General features: G+C 43.6%; 1 protein-coding gene across 1 annotated transcript in view; it reads right to left on the minus strand.

The window, feature by feature from the left end:
* Positions 1 to 12,672: 12,672 nt before the first annotated feature.
* Positions 12,673 to 17,346, minus strand: part of fam135b (family with sequence similarity 135 member B) — a gene marked incomplete at both ends in the record, with an annotated part of 37,201 nt that continues 32,527 nt past the window's right edge. Inside the window, 4 exons of the mRNA XM_083646802.1 lie at positions 12,673 to 12,878; positions 14,794 to 14,907; positions 15,469 to 15,579; positions 16,494 to 16,645. Of these exons, the coding sequence (XP_083502928.1) occupies positions 12,673 to 12,878; positions 14,794 to 14,907; positions 15,469 to 15,579; positions 16,494 to 16,645 (583 nt within the window). The remainder of the gene's footprint in view (positions 12,879 to 14,793; positions 14,908 to 15,468; positions 15,580 to 16,493; positions 16,646 to 17,346) is intronic.

The following is a 17,346-nucleotide window of genomic DNA, read 5'->3' on the forward strand; positions in this document are numbered from 1 at the left end:
CATAAAAGATCAAAGTATCATCAACTTTTGTTAATCACAGATCTTATCTCAGGCATCTAACCAAAAACCCATTGACTTCGAGTTGAGGGAGCCCAACGCATGCTACCGCATCTCCGTGTTTTGGGACTGATTCCTGCGGGCTGTCACTCCTGCGGGCTGGCACTCTATTTCTGAATGTTCGGGACGTTTCTGAGCGTCAACCTTTTTCGTCCTGGATGTGTCCGCCTGAAACCAAAACCACTATCCTTGTACCTAAAAGCCTCACTGGCTACCGCAGTCCTGAACTGAGTTCCGATAGCATAGCTTCATTGTCGTAGTAAAGCTGATAGCTAACCTAATCGGCAGCTACTGTCCGACAGAAAACAGGCCAACTCTGCACCGCTCTTCCTCCCCAATCCACTCCTTCAATACTCGCCAACAGGTGAAAGCCAACCCAGGCCCAGATTCATGCTCGTTTTGTACCATTCTGGAAGCTGTGTTCAGGCGGCGTGCGCTTGAGCGAGGGAGGACAACTTGGAAAGTTGTGTTTCACAACCGGCACAATCCTACTCAGTATGCCTTTAATGCATAATGTGCGTGCAATGGAAAGGACGCTGGGAAGCATTTCAGAAAAGCACATATGCACTTGTCACTGAGTGGATAATCCCGAGATGTGTGGGATCAAGGTTAATCTGTGGTTAAAAATGAAATGGAGGAACATATCTGTGGGGTGCCATATCTGTCTATCAGCATATTTGTGCCGTTTTGCCAATGCAGCATATTTAGTGGCAGGGAGAAAAGGCATGGTGACTTACTTCAGAGTCCGGACCCAAAGCCTATGGATATTACTGCAGCACACTATAGATCCCTTTCACCTTCCTCCATATACTGTTTCTTCTGTATGATGATAGAGAGTGGACCTTTGTGAGGATCATCCATCATTATATGGGATTACCATTTCTTTGCATGCTGGGATCTCTTGGGATTACAGGGAGATTACTTGATATTTGTAAAACCGCTGTGCGAGATCTGCCTTTATCTTTTCCATCATCCGTCAGTTTTTGGTAAAGATGTCGAATCGCGCCATCCTCAATTATGTCAAATGTTCCTTTTACTGACTTCATTTCCACATTCGCAGCACGCGGCCAAAGCGTGGCTACTGTGTGTCCTCGATTAGTCGAATAGTGACTAGGGATGAACGAGTACAACATTATGTGTATCTGTATCTGTATCTGTATCTGTATCTGTATCTTGGCTTAAATCAAAAGTGGGCGGGGTTTAGACCTTTTTCGGGTTGTTGTTGGCAGTTCAGCGTAATGAGATGCCACCAAAAAGTGCATAGCATTAGATAGATACCCGGCCAGCCCTAATCATGAGTACGGATATTGACACATTCTTATACTAGTACATTATCTGTACCGTATACTCATTTCATCTGAGTATTTCGGCTCAACCTTAATAGTGATCTCCTTCTAGCTTCCGGCCACTTTTCAGTGATTAAATGAAAACATTTTACATCTTTAAACAAGTTGGCAAAATTCCTGGAAGTTTTTTTTTTTTACCGTCTGTCTCGCAGTGTCGCTCAGTCTTTCTCCCTGAGGCTTTGAGGGAGATACAGTTGCTGTGCCATGTAGGAAACAACACATCATTAACAATGCAGGGGGCTATAATGAGTCAATGTGAAGGTCATGTTCTGGTGTCATTATAGTATTGGCATATTACATGGATGATAAGGGTGAAAAAAACATGAAAAATGTAGCTATTGTCAGCCAATAGGCACGGTTGGCTAGATCCAGCTGTGTGTGTGTGTCTGTGTGTGTGTGTTTCTGTGTGTGTGTGTGTGTGTGCGTGCGTGCGTGTGGGTGTGTGTTTGTCTGCACATGTGCGCGCGCATGCGAGTGTGTGTGTAAAAAGTAGTATCGTATTAAATGCTATGTGAAACTGTAATGTTACACTTATTGCTTGTAAGAAATAGGTCTCTCTCTCTCTCTCTCTCTCTGTCTGTCTGTCTGTCTCTCTCTCTCTCTCAGCCTCTCATCCCCCCACACAGATATATCTGGTTTCCCAATTCACTGACCTCTACGGTTACAGCCCACCCTAAAGGAGAAATGATATGGACATGTCTGCTGGAGTACCTTCCACCCGGTGAAAGCGGCGAAAATTGGCGGGTGTTGCCGGAATCACTTTGGAATTCGGCTCGTTATTACCGACCACCAGGAAAGGGTTGGTCACCTTGAGAGCGGATTGTGTGCCAAATGAAACTCCAGCTAGCTAGCGCTCTCTGAACTGGGGTTTCCAAAAAAGCTGTGACTGATTATATGTTTACCCTCTTTAGCAGGGGTGGGCAGTTATTTTTCCTGTGGGGCCACATGAGAAACCCAAATTGTTTGCCGGGGGCCAACAAAATGTTCTCATGCCGTGACCTCTCATTTGATCACTAGATTAAATTATAGAAACCATACTGTGCACTAGCATTTAATATATTGAAAATCACTCCAAACAGCCAAGTTAGGTCATCTCATTCAATGTTTTAGCTTCATAATGGTGTGGATTGTCTTAGACCTCCCGGGCCAGGTAGAACCATCATGAGGGCCGGTTCTGGCCCCCGGGCCGCTCAATGCCCACGGCTGCTCTTTAGTGCAGCTTTGGAGGAATCTGAAGTTTTCCCGTAATTCCTCAGGAGGGTAGGAAGCATGCTGACGCTTTACTGCTACAGTAAAATGTTAAATGTCTCTGGATCAATACTGCGGCCCACAGCTCTGCACTGTATAGGCGTTGGAGCTGCACTCCTCATTAGAGATGTGTCTGACCTATAGGCTTGCAACACCTCACCGGCTACAGATAGATACCTGTAAGCCTGTGCTTTCAGCGCACACACATGTGCACGGGCACACACACGTGCACGCGCACGCGCACGCGCACTCTGCAGCTCATCACTTCCACTTCTGCAAATGTGCACAAACAGGATCTGCCTAAACACGGCACACTAAGAGCACAATCTATCACAGTATAAAGTGAACAGGCCGGCCGAGGGTATTGTAATACGGTTACTCATATTACTGACAAAATGGCTTCGTCGCTAAATCATTTAATAATAACCACAGTCTGTCTCAGTGTCTCCCATGACAGGCGGGAACAGAGGGCTATAGCGCCATCTGCTGGAGAGACGTGTCATGACTGGAAGTCAATGGCATGGGTGGGAATAGTTGAAAAATAATATGAAATTATGGTTTATATTGCACAATATGTGAGCTCTTAATGATACATGTATGAGAGATTTGCCTCCATCTATTGCTGATTGTCATCAGGGATGCAAACTGAGCAAATCTTATTTCAATTAGGAGAGATTAAAGTTTTATTGCATGATTGAATTTACAGGAGACTCTAGAATTTACAGACAATGCATTGGAGATTAGACACACCATCAAAATAAATATCTGGGTCCAGACCTTAGAATCCGCCCACTCCACGGAGTTGTGTTTGGCTGCTCATGCTGGAGGTTGGAAGATGATTGGCAGTGAGATGATTGGCTACCATGGAGGTGTGCAATGGAGGTATGCTATTGGATAGAAGTGACCATCTGATGTCTCAATGTCTGACGTCTGGCAGATTTTCTGTTAATCATCTTCATTAAATAAACAGTGAAGTTATTCACTATTTGTTTTCTCATTTGTTGATCATTTGTATATCTCTGATCACTTGGAAGCTCTGGCCTGCCCACAGGTAGTCTCAACGCCAGACGCATGAGAGTTCTTATGCTGATACACTTACTGCATGCTGCCGAGCTCTTATGTAGTATGCGGAGCGCAGCGATTCAACGTAATATTTGAGTCTGGGGAGAGACCATTGACATATGAGAGACTTACCCCGCTAGCCGGGTGCTTCTCGCTCATACTGAGCATTAGCGCCCGGCGAACGTCAACCCATTTCCCATCAAACAATCGTGCCGCTCTCATGTCTAGGTATAAAAACCAACCCTTACCTGAGCCAAAAACGTGAAGTGAAGACGCTATCCGTCCGATGCCCAACATCCTCTTCTTTTAAATCCATAGGCTATAGGTGCCTTTTCCAAATTCACTTTTCTGTCTTTGAAAAACCAAAAATCATTAATCTGGAGCAACCCGGAACAACGACTCACTGTTTACTCACTCACTGTATACTCACTAATGCCCCCCACACTTCCGGAATGGTATTGCACCTACTTTTTCCGTTTTTTTAAAGAAAAAAGTGGATTTTATGCAACAATTTGGAAGAGGCCACTATATGTATTTAAAAGAAGAGGATGTTGGGCATCGGATAGCGTCTTCACTTCATGTGTTTGGCTCAGGTAATATAGACGTGAGAGCGGCACGATTGTTTGATGGCAAATGCATTGCCGTTCGCCGGGCGCTAATGCTCAGTATGAGCGAGAAGCGCCCGGCTAGCCGGGTAGGGGAGAGACTAGCCCACAGGTAACATCTGCACACTCACCTTAGACAATGGAGAGAACCATAGGTTGCGGAACCAGTAGAGCCTAGTCTCTTAAAACAGACTGTCTTATCTACATCCGGCGGATGCAGCTATATACAGTCTGTACTTCGTGGGGGAGAATCATGCACCAAACGGAAGAGGAAGTTGAAAGGCGGGACTTCCGCTCATTCGTCCAATCAGAATTTAACATTAGCTAACTAGCTGTATACTGCTGTAGCTATCGTTAGCTAACGCTGATTAGTAAGACGAACGATAAGCTCAGTAACGTTAGCAACTTACCTCATCACTTTCGTTTAACTCTGGAATAAGTGCACGTCTTGCACGAGGTTCCTCCAAGCCGCGGATACATCGTTTACGTCTATCAGGGTCTTCTTTCACCGGTTTCGTCGGCGTAGCTTCCATGGTAATTCTAAAGCACTGCTAGCATTAGCAACCTGCATCGGTTTAAGTTTCCGGGGGGAACATATGTTTCGTGGACACGCGTGTCGTGATTGGTCAGATTCCGTCGAACTTCCTTCCGGTCTGAAGGTTTTTTTCACTACTTCCTTGTGCATGTTCTGGGGGTCTAACGTACAGACGGTATGGCGAGAGCATTTGAAAATTGCGGAAGCCAACTCGTCTGTTCTAAGAGACTAAGTAGAGCCGGTCGGACCTACTTTTGAACAGCAAATATGCATAAAAAAAAACAAGCGCAAATTTGCAATAGTTGCGACCACACATCCAAATTTCCAAAATGCCAGGAGCAGCCCACCCTACTCCCACCTTGCATTTCAAACCATTTCATGATTAGATTTTCTTCCGAAAGAATATACACACTTCTTATCTGTATCTGGGAGGGTGTGTGTGTGTGTGTGTGTGTGTGTGTGTGTGTGTGTGTGTGTGTGTGTGTGTGTGTGTGTTTGTTTAAAGGGATACGAGATGAAATATTCATCCAAAATGCAGAGAAATGCTCTTTTTCTAAGGTAAATAGATAGCCGGAAACTACTTTCTAAACATGGCCGCCGGGCATACAGTGCATGTGCTGTGTACAGCGGAAGCGCTGTGTACAGGCAAGCAAGGAAGTAACTCGGTGTGGGGATTTACTACGAAAATGAAAATTTCATGTAACTATGGATTATTATTTCATCGCGTGGTGAGTACCCGAGTCACAACATGTACATAGAGATTTTTGGCGCTGTTAGAAATGTGTGTTTTTGGTGACTGAAAAAGAATGGTTAGTTCAAGAAAATTCTGATGAAGGTCGCCATGACCGAAATGTAAGCTATACAATAAATATACTGGGAGCAGTCAGGAGAGGAGGGAGAGTCGTCTGGCTGCACGGAAACAGGCAACTGGGATAAGCCCTCCCCTGATACAGCTGCTCCCCATTGGAGCGACTGTTTCAGTCGCTGTCGGATGTCCGCTCCCGGCTTATTACAAGCTCTGTCATTGGCTCCGGCCATGTCAATCAGAGCGGCTTCCGCTCCCTCCCTGTGTGTCGCGGCTTCCGCTCCCTCCTCCCTGTGTGTCGCTACAACAACAACGTTAACTAGCTAGCAAGCTAACGGCAGAAACCTACACGCTAGCGGCTAGCTCATTGCTACATGCTGAAAATGGCAAGTTGGATTGTTGGAAACTATTTTCCAAGGGCACTGCCGCCAAGCGCCGCCCATCGCAATCCCACTATGGAGACCTGCGCCGCCAGACTCATCTCACGGTAGGGAGGGGAGGCTGGCCAGCGAGGCTAGTCTGATGTAGGGCACTGCCCTGTAGGCGGCAGTCTGATGTAGGCTGCTGCCCTGTAGGCGGCAGTCTGATGTAGGCTCCTGCCCTGTAGGTGGCAGTCTGATAGGCTACTGCCCTGTAGGCGGGTACCAGTCTCTTGAATTTGATGCGTGCAGCGATGGGAAGCCAGTGAAGGGACCAGAAGAGGGGAGTGATGAGAGAGAATTTAGGTTGGTTGAACACCAGACGGGCTGCAGCCTTTCTTCTGTTGCCCCTGATGGGTTAGGGCAGCTGCAGCAGCAGGTTTGGCATCTTAACGACATGGCGTAGGTTCAGATCTGCTGGAGTGCAGGACAGAAAGTGAGTTTTGAAAGCCAGACATCTCAGCACCTGCTGATGTAACGTTTGAGTCATTGGTATTGAGCAACAGTAGATAGATGATGCTCATTGTGTTCGTCTCTAGGCCAATACAAATCTTACTCATTGCACCGTTAATGAGGGTGACTCTACTCTCCCCTGTTCTTGCAGGTATTTTCTGAGCCATGGTTCTGGGCTATTGCTCTCGATTGCTTTCAAAGAGTCGTTCTCTGAGCAAAGTGTGCTAACATGGGTAGGCAGTAAGATGTGACTGCAGCGGTCTGGTTTCCCCCCGTGGCAGTTTGTACACCTCCAGATGAAAACACGTCAAAAAAACTGAAAGACGAGCGATGCCATCAGTCAAACCGATACGTGGAGCCCGGCGTTCTGCGGCATTTTCACTCTTTTGTCTTTGTGCGATTTAGGTGTGAAATCCTCCTCATCAGTGTCATGGGAGATAATGAGACCATGCGAGATCTTATTGCCTTCCAGCACTGACAGATACATGCGGGCATAATTACTCCCACTGGCGGCTTGCTTATTGACGACGCCTGCTCAAAGTATCACTCTGGGACTAATGATTTCCCTCCTTCACAAGGCAAACAATGGAATGAACACCGCTTCAATCAACTCAGAGTGATGGATTTAATGACAAAATCATTTTTCCTCCACTTTATGGCCAAGGAGAAACAACACATGCAGAAGGAGACGGGTCTCGGAGGGGATGTTTTTGCACGAGGCCCGAGCTGTAAACAAGAGTGTGGCTTTTATTTGTATTTCATTGTGTTTGATGATAAGTGAATGTGACCGACCGATTGTTGTTAACTCGCAGCAAATCAAATGCATTACTATGTGTGAGCATGGTTCCCTCATCAGTTTTTCGTGCCTGAGGGTGGTTTCTTTAGGGAGTCGGGCTGGACAAAATGAGCTGTATTGATTGGAGGAAGGTGAAAAAAGAGGGCGGGGAAAGAGTAGTAGAGGGACTTCAACTAGCCTCAGTTGGATCATGAGTTCAACTGCAGTGACAAATGGACCGCAGAATGGGAAAGAAGAACGCCCTGAAATCAAATTGACTATGGATTGTAGAGGCCTGGATTTATGGCTTCGGGGGTATCCCAAACCTGGAAGTCATGAATTGATGCGACTGAAATGGGGGGTCAGCGGGGGATTGCTGCGATGATTCGTTTACTGCGCGTGTCACAGACGGACGATGCTAATGGTGAGTCATCGTTGTCCCACAACAGGGCTCGTTAATAGAATATACAGAGACAGAAGTTAAAGGCCGTGACAAATCTGCCTCTGTGGACCTTGGCTCCGGGAGGCTGGACTAGGCTGCTGGAACCAGCCGCATACCAGCACAGCACACACACACAGCTAGGGGGACTTAGACATGGACAAGATGGCATCAAGGCTTATTGTTATTGCCATATTGGACAGACAGAATACAGCCAGCAAAGGTTAGTAACACACATATGCTCTTCCCTTCCTTTTCAATCCATGTCCATACTTAAAAAACCCTTTCAAGGCATCAAACTACAAGTCAAAAGTTTCACAAGAAACCACAGAAGTCAAGTCTCAAGTATTCTCTTCATGCGTCAAGTCTCAAGCAATTGACTCCCCACCTCTGGACCAAGACAGAGGAAGCGATCTTTGACCCTCAGGGAGTTGACCTGTCACCAACCACAACAATTCCGTCAGGCAGGTGGAGACACCTAAATAAATAAATTCCTCCTTTGTAATTACGGATTACTCACTATGGCTATTAAAATGAATCTTGAATGATGCCAGATATGCCCTCATGATGCCAGATAAAAGCCCTCATGATGCCAGCTTCTCTGCTCCTCTAGACAGCAGCGTATCTACTTTCTGCACAGAGTTCTGCTCCACACCTTTGACTGTTATTCAATCAGTACCACACGTCCGCCTGATACAGCACCGTGACTGTACATTCATAAGCCAAGGTGACACGCATGTTGACAATGAGCGTCTAAAACCAAAGGCATAGCGGTCTATCAGAATCTCCAGAACTGAGATTGGCGGATAAGATCTCACTGGACTCATCTCATGTCCTCCACAAGGAGGTTGAGCTACTACTGCCATCAGGCCGGCGGTAAAGTAAACAGACTCCAAAACTCATTTGTGCCACAGTCCATCACACTGCTGAGTAGGCAGGAGGAAGACTGAAGGACTAGTGGATGGGAAGCGGGGAAGGGGGACAAAGCGATGTCCTTTCATTCTTGGATGAATGTCACAACTGTTGCATCTGGATCTGTACAGTATATTTGTGTGTGTTTGTGTTTATATATATATATATATATATATATATATATATATATATATATATATATATATATATATATATATATATATATATATATATATATATATATATATATATATATAAAAAATCAGTACTGCTATATAGGAATCTTCAATCCAAAATATATTGGTATCAGTAATGGGCCCTCAGAAATCTGACAGCAAACTGAGTGTAGGCTAATCAAACAGCATACAAACCAGTTATGCAAAAGAAACATTTTATTTTAACATCATAGTTATTTGTTATCATACTATGCTATATATATTTATATTTTTACATGGGACACAAGCTACTGAGGAATACATACAGTCAGCAACATAGAAAAATATTAGAATAGTATTGGCACAGATGAAGTACTATTTACTGTACTTTACATGTTATTAGCAAAATAAACACAGAATCAAATAAATACATGTGCCTCACAGTGAAGTCAGACTTTTTTTTCTCTGTCTCTTTCTTTACATTCACTTCAAACATTTGGAATTGTGTCATGTTCCATCCAGCACAATACTCCAAGAAGAGCAGACGATGATCAAATAATTAAGTAAATCTCAGTCCACACACAGGAGAGAAAATCTGCCTCGGAGCCTTTGAAATCATAGCATACTGTACACACACACACCTTTCTTCTCACACACTGTGACACACACACACACACACACACACACACACACACACACACACTCTGCACACTAACAGGAATACCACTCTCATTACGGTAAAGGGCAATCAATCAAATACGAAAAGGTTCAAGTCAGATATTTCTGAGGGTGAAAACGCTTGCTTGCGAGGATCCTATTAGTAGACCTAGCGGGTCAAACATAAAGAGATTCCAGCATTCCTTATGAATTACTCTCTTTAATAAGGACAGAAAATGCACGATTATCAAAGACAAAATAACAAATAAAAATAACATGAGTGGGCTCGAACAAGACAGAAATACAAGCACAAGGGTTTTTGAATGCTACCGTTGTTTCAAGTGACGCCTTTCATAGGACAGCCACCCATCTCATAATAACACAAGAAAACCCTGTATTTGCCCTTGAAGAGGTCGATCTCAACGCAACAAACATTTCTCCCTCCCTCATCGATTCTCGTGACCCCTCTGGGTAAACAGACACGGCCCTATTGGGGAAAGCAAACAAGCTAAAGCTACATCCATGTATGGGGGCGGAGAAATGATGCGTGCTACGTGGTAGATAGCTCCCACAGATTGCTTACGCAGCGCTTAGTGGCTTCGGAGAGCGCTCCCTGTGTCCTAAAGGGGCCCATTTGATTAGAGTCAGTCACAATGACACTCTGCTTACCATGCAGGGCCACGGCAAACACACACCGAGGACTTACCATGCAGGGCCACGGCAAACACACACCGAGGACTTCCGCACAGAAAAGAGCACTTTGAGGTGTCATCGCCCGGGCTCGGAGACAGACGAGGTCAAGTTTTAACAACAAGAGTGGGACACGCACACTCCCAGTCATCCGTTTGGGTGTTGTTGGCTCAACTTTTACGTCAGTTTCGATCAAAGGTGGGTCAAGTGGGATCAAGTCAGCTAGTTTGTGAACATTCATTTGGGACGTGTCTGTGATTGTAGCCATCCCCCTTGCTTAAAATGCATTCGGGTCTATACATTTGATACATTCCACATAAATGATTGGAATGGAAAAAGCAACCACAGAAAATGTTGATTTATTGTATTGCCCATAGAAGATGAATAGCATTTTGCACTTGTACCGCACTTTGTAGGCGTGGCCTTTTTATCTACTAGCAATCTCGCTAGTGCGGGTGACCCTCATGCACGGGTGCTCTTTACACCCCCTGAAAGTTTCAGCCCGATCGCACGTAAAACGGCATATCTCTCGGTGGAAAATGGTGGCTCTAGAAAGAAGCTCTCTTTGATTCTGAGCGACTGACACCAAAACCTGACCACTGATGTTTTGCTATCAAACTCAGAATGGATTCGCCTACGCAAAGGTAAAAGTGTTTTAGGGTGGATTTGTCCTTTACTAGAACACTTTCTTTACACAGAACACACACAAAAAAGAAAGACAAAAACACTGACTGAATGATTGTTTGGAGTTTATAAAGCTAGCGGAGGTCGTTTCAAGATCATCAATAAAGTGCACTTGCTAATTAAACCAGTGCAAAGGATAAATATAGCTCTCTGTATGTACATAATGCAGCAGACACACCGTCCACCGCTGAATATGATAACTCTGGTGACACATAATGATAACAGTTCTCTAATGCCAAAATGTAAACATAATTTGATGGACAGCGTACTGGTAAGGAAGCTAGTCTCCCATGCTGGAAAATGACACCTTTCTTGTCACGCTTAACATTCTGGTGTGACAGCAAAGGTTTAGTTCACGCAAAATAATTCACACAGCGTAGCTTAGTTAACCTGGCAGAGTCAGGTTATAGCTTAGTGAGGTGTGGAAATAAATTAGAGCTCAAATGGACGTGGAAATGAGGAGAATCTGCAGTAGTTTGACTGTGTGAAGGTGCTTTCCTCCTATCATCACGCATCATATTGCACTTGGTCTATAGGAAATGACAGCATGCAGGGGGGGAGGGGGGGCCTTGGCAGGAAAGGTTGGTCCATAATATGCAAAGTCATCAATTTTTTTTCCAGAACACAAAAGAGCAATGTTGCCCTGATTCGCAAAGTTAATAATAGTAATAATAATAATAATAATAATAATAATACAACTGCTATTTCAAACTGCCACATGATCTATTTTTACTTTAGAGGATTTGAATAGACTCTTGAATAGATCTCATGGCTGTTGGACCATAAACTTGCACTGTTGTGGATAATATCTCTTTTTCATATGATGTGTATCTTTGCTGTTACATCGGTAAGCTTGTTTTCCGTCAGCCTGCCTGTCACATAATTGACAGTGGAAATAAATAACTGATATTTCTTTATATTCTTATAGCTGTAATTGCAGGTAGAGAGAGCCATATCATACATTTGTTATCAAAAACAGTGCAAAGCTCAGCTTGGCTGTAATACTTTGTGAATCAGGGTCATTGCTCATCTATAGTAACAGTAAGGGGAACGTACAGTAAGTGCTAGCAAAAAGGTTACTTCTTCAGATATGCGCTATATTAAATTATAGGCTACATGGGTTAACACTTCTGCCTGCATCGCGTAGTTTATAGAAACGGTTACTTTGATTTGGAAAGTCATTTGATGTAAATGTACAGTATATATGATACATATGAACACACAGAACATCAAATTTAGATGGACTAACCATACTGTAAGTTCACGAGCAGATAGAAAATAAATAATTTCAAACGATATATTCATTTTTGTAAAAAGAAACATCTGTATTTTGTACAATAAAATCCTTGTTAATGTACAATCAAGGGGAATAAATGCGTTGCATCTATTGCCTCGCTTTCAAGGACAGTTTAAGACTATCATAGTAGAATTCAACCAACCAGTGATATTGACTGAAGACCTTAACCCAAATCTAAAGGGCAAATAATTAAATGCTTTAGAATACAATTAGTATTAGTTAGTGCTTTGGGTGAGAGGGTTAGTCATAAGGCCGACAAATCATCTACAATCAATCCAGTGATGTCAGACGTTTTGCTTCGCATGGCTACATGTCAAACTTCCAAAAACTAGTTATTAGAGTCCCCGATTAAAACAGTCACATTACAGTGATGTTTTTAATGATGGCTGCTTACAACGCATGGGTTATACAGGCCTTACCTCTTAGATACCGGGGGTTATATGCAGTAGCTTTACATATTCTGTACATAGTCAAGGAAAGAGCCCTATCTGCCGGCTCTGCTCCAACTCGGGGTATATAGAGCACCAGCACCTTTATTTGAAGTAATTGAGTCCAGCCACCAGGAAGAACTTCTCCAGAAAGAGTTCAGAGTCCAGGACGGCGATGTGGGCGGCGCGGCCGATCAGCGTGTTGGCCGTGTTGGGCAGGGCGTGGAACACGTTCTGCCGGATCAGACGGCACTCCTTAGCCTCCACCAGGGGCTGCAGCAGGTTGTTGATCATCTCCGTGTACACGGGACCTTCAAGGGCCAAAATCACACACAGAGTCGGTGATCGACTAGGGGACACGCAGAGTTGTTTTTTTCAGGTCGATCCCTATTTACTTACCAATGATGGTGTTGATGGTAGAGTTCTTTCTCAGCACAACCCATGCTGTTCCTCATAGTAGCTCTGGAAAGTTGGGCAAAAACGAATGCTAGCATTTGTTTTGTCCAGAGCTATTGTGAGGAACAGCATGGTGGAGCAGAATTCCACCAATCAACATCACCATTGGTAAGTAGCAAATAGGGCTAGACCTTAAATAAGAGCGAATTCACTATATGCCAGGCAGCATGTGTACGTATTACTGATGAAATCACTGATGACGCCATCTGTCATCTGGCTAAAAATTTGCCAGGCAGCTGGCTGCCGGCCACTGATGATGTCATTTGTCCTCATGGTTGTGAGTCAGTCAGCCTTCCGAGCAGGGTGGGAATTACACGGAGGCCATGGCCTCCGTCGCCCCTCCCTCTGGCCGTGGCTCGGGCTCAGTTTAATGTAGCCTGCCCTATGCAAAGGATGTGTAATTGGCTCATTTGAACAGATTTCAGAAGAAATCACTCTTCACGATGTCAATAGAGCAATGGCCTTTGTGCCCTGGCATGTGGCCTTGTGCCACCCCAAAAATTGGGAGTGATGTCATCAGTGAGTGATGTCACTCAAGCATTTGAGGGTCTTGAGTCGGGCAGCTTCCTCAGGGTTGTGCGTCAGCCTTCAGTCCGACCTTCAGACAGAGCCAGATGTAGGCCAGCAGCAGCTAGCTAGCTGCCTGGAAAAATGTGAACTATCCCTTTAAGAGCTGCTAATCCACCTAAAAGAACAATGCCATTTGTATGGCTTTTCCGTGGAGATGGTCGACATTTTAGACCATCTTGTGGCAGAATTTAGATTCTAAATGCTGTTTGAGAGGCTTTTCGACCCTGACAAGAATAATATATTACCGTTATTTATACTCGGAAAAGCTATTGAGGACGAATCCTCATAATGGTGCCAAGAGCAAAACAACAGATAAAATACATGAATAAGAACAAGAAAACATGGGTACATAAAATGAAATAAATACGAAAATGAATCAAATTAGATGTAAATACCGTAAAATACAATGCCACATAAATTAAAATATTACAAATTAAAACTTAATTAAAACAGTTGCATTCAAATACCACTTGACATACAATAAGGAATCTAAAATAGCCTAGAGAGGGGGCGATCATGTATCTAATTAAAAAAACATTTTGAAGGCTGTTTCAGGCAGCAGGGGCACTAAACTTAAAGCAGTCTTTCCAAGTTCTGAGTTTATACGAGGAAGTTGAAGCATTAGGTGATCTGAGGAGCGTGTTAAGTGATTATCTCTCTGCCATACAGACTGATGATATAGTGTGGGAGTTTACCGATTAAAGCCTTAAATATAAATAGATCAAATGTTGATTGCACCTTTGAGAAAGGGAGGGCAATCCAACATTAGAGTACAAGGTGCAGTGTTAAGATGAATAAGGAAACCAGAAAAGCAGAGGGCAATTGTGCATTTCTATAAACAATATCACCATAATCCAAAAAACAGAGAAAAACAATCATTTTCCTACAAAACATAGGAAATAACATGCTGGTGGAAACACATCCTTGTGATTTTTTGTTTTTTAGTAGGCATAAAAATAGTCACAAGACATTGAAAATCAGAACTAAATATCGACTATCAGCCCACAAAAACCTCACCAGACATGAACAGCACACACACACACACACACACACACACACACACACACACACACACACACACACACACACACACACACACACACACACACACACACACACACACACACACACACAGAGCAGAGCAGAGCAGAGCTCACACAGTGTCTCAGAATAGCTAGTTAAAGTATATGGGTTCCTGACCTGTGGTCCTGTCTTTGAGCGCAGTCTTGCACATCTCTATTCTGGCAGAGTGGAAGGGAACATAACGGTCCTGTGGAGACGCCACCAGCACCACGTTCTTAAAGAACTGGAGCCCTGCAAGGACAAGAAACACATGCGGGTAAATGAGACTGCGGGCTGAGAGAGAGACAATGACTGACAGAGAGAGAGAGAGAGAGAGAGAGAGAGAGAGAGAGAGAGAGAGAGAGAGAGAGAGAGGAAAGGTGGCGAATGGGTTGTAAAACATAAAGTACAATCATAAAGTAAAAAATGACAGGCTTGATGCGATAAAACTGTTTTTTCTCTTGTCTTGTGTCAGTAGGCTTTTAAAGAGAGTGCACTGGATGGTTTCCAGTGACAGGGTTTGGATCATTCTGTCAGCCTGCCAGGAAAAAAAGTGTTTTCCGGCTTATTTTCTTCAATCGTCGATGACACATGATTGCTTTGTTCCACTCACGCAGTGGGGAGGCCTCTCACACTTAGCGTGTTAGTGAGACATGTACAGTACAGAGATTTGACAAAAAAAGACGAGATGAGGAAAAATGTTCATGAATATTTGATTAGACTGTCTTTCAAGTACGGTAATAGTCTACAACGTAAGGAATTCAATACTGTATACCATCTCTACCTCGAGTTTGTCCTTTTTCATAATAGTACCTGGTTTCTGACTCAGGAGATATAGGAAGGTTTTCCGTGGATCAACGTGATCTCTGAAGGTGAGCTGCAGCAAGGATCCCGATTTCTTCAGCTTCTGCATTAACCATAGACCTGAACGGAGAAAAATAAACAGAGTTATTATAGTTTTGTATTTTTCATTTGTTTTTATTTTGAATTTGTTTAAAAAATTAGTTTTCAATTCAGGTTAGTTTCAGTTAGTTTCCAGGGTGGGTTTGCTCATTTCAGTTTAGTTTTTATTGTTTAAAATTTTTAATTTTTATTAGTTTGAGTAGTAGTTTTGGGGGTATTTGCGCCAAAGTAAGATTTAAGAATCACACAATAGGTTTTACAATACAAATACAAATACAAACACAACACTTTGTGAAGGCAATTGACTCAGTCATGTAGACATCCCAGTCTCAATAAACATCACCAATGCCTCCTCATGCTTGTTGTGTTGACAAATTTGACCAAATTGACAAATAGTAAAACTAAAGACATTTTCTGTATATTTATTTATTTGTTTGTTTGTTTATTTACTTGTTTATTGTATTTATTTGAAAGGGACAATGTACAGTTCAAACATAAATGTCACCATTTGATGCACCATACCAGATAGCTGCATGAAGCTAATTCGCATTTGTAGTCCCTTGGAAACGGCACAACAAAACAGTTAGATAGTTTTGTAAGTACACAATATCGTTTCAGTTAGTTTTAGTTTCTTTTTTTGTTTTTATTTCCGTTAACTAAAATGTTTTTTTTTCCCCACACCTAGTTTTAGTTTTTAGTTTAGTTTTAGTTAACTATATAATAACCTTGACACACATACACAATCAGGCTCCCTCCTTTTTGAAGTCACAGCACAGTAGTACGGTACGGATTATATCCTTAGATAAAAGACAAGAGGCTGCTGAAGAGCAGAAAACCTCACACGGCACAGTGATCAAAACAGCCCGTCTGCGCTTCTCCCCGTGCTGAGCGGCGCCCTCACCTTTGCTGACCAGCGTGCTGAGGGGCGGCCTCACCTGTGCTGACCAGCGTGCTGTTGTTGTACAGCGTCCCCAGGTGCGGCCCGGACAGCGAGAGGAAGGTGTGCAGTCTGGGCAGGTAGCAACGGAAGCGAGGCCTCGTCAGCACCGAGCGGATGATGACGTTCCCCAGTGAGTGGCCGATGAAGCTGTTGGCCGAAGACGAACAACTTTCAGATAGAGAGACACACTCGCATCCTGAGTGGGCGGATGGTAGAAAAACAAATGCCTCCAACGCTGTGGCTGACCTGCGACACTGCACCATATCTTATTATAGACACTTCTCTAAGCAGTGATAGGAACTGGACCTTCCCTGTATATTGTTGCTGCAACATAGTTTTACTTTATTCATCAGTATAGGAATGTTCCCAAAGGCAAAGTGACAGTTTAACGATGCTAATGTAGAAGGTATACCATTACCATAAGAATTAATAGCATTGCCCCAGCAGTGGGAAATATTAGATTCATCAAGCTATGTGTGTCACTTAATTTAATTACTGTACTGTTCTGCCCAAAATCCCTCACCGCCATATTGGCTGCTTCTCATCTGTCTTCTGCAAAACTAAATATAGAGGTAATGTGGTAGGAGCCAGATGCTGTTGTGGCAGTCCATTGCTTCAGTCTTTGATACTGGCTCTCCAGAGAATACACTATGCTGGGGAAACTTAAGAAACTTGAATAGAAATAACAAAAGCACAAACAAATTGGCACATTGAGGGCAATTAAATGGGAAGATGGATTGCTTAACTTGATCCTGAACGAGGAAGCACACTGCTGCAGTGCAGTCTATCACGTGAAAGTCAAGGAACGTATTGGCAGTGTGTGGTATCAGCTTCTCGTCCATGTTTGG

This window comes from Poromitra crassiceps (genome assembly GCF_964638095.1).
Source record: "Poromitra crassiceps genome assembly, chromosome: 11".
Classification (NCBI taxonomy): Eukaryota; Metazoa; Chordata; class Actinopteri; order Beryciformes; family Melamphaidae; genus Poromitra; species Poromitra crassiceps.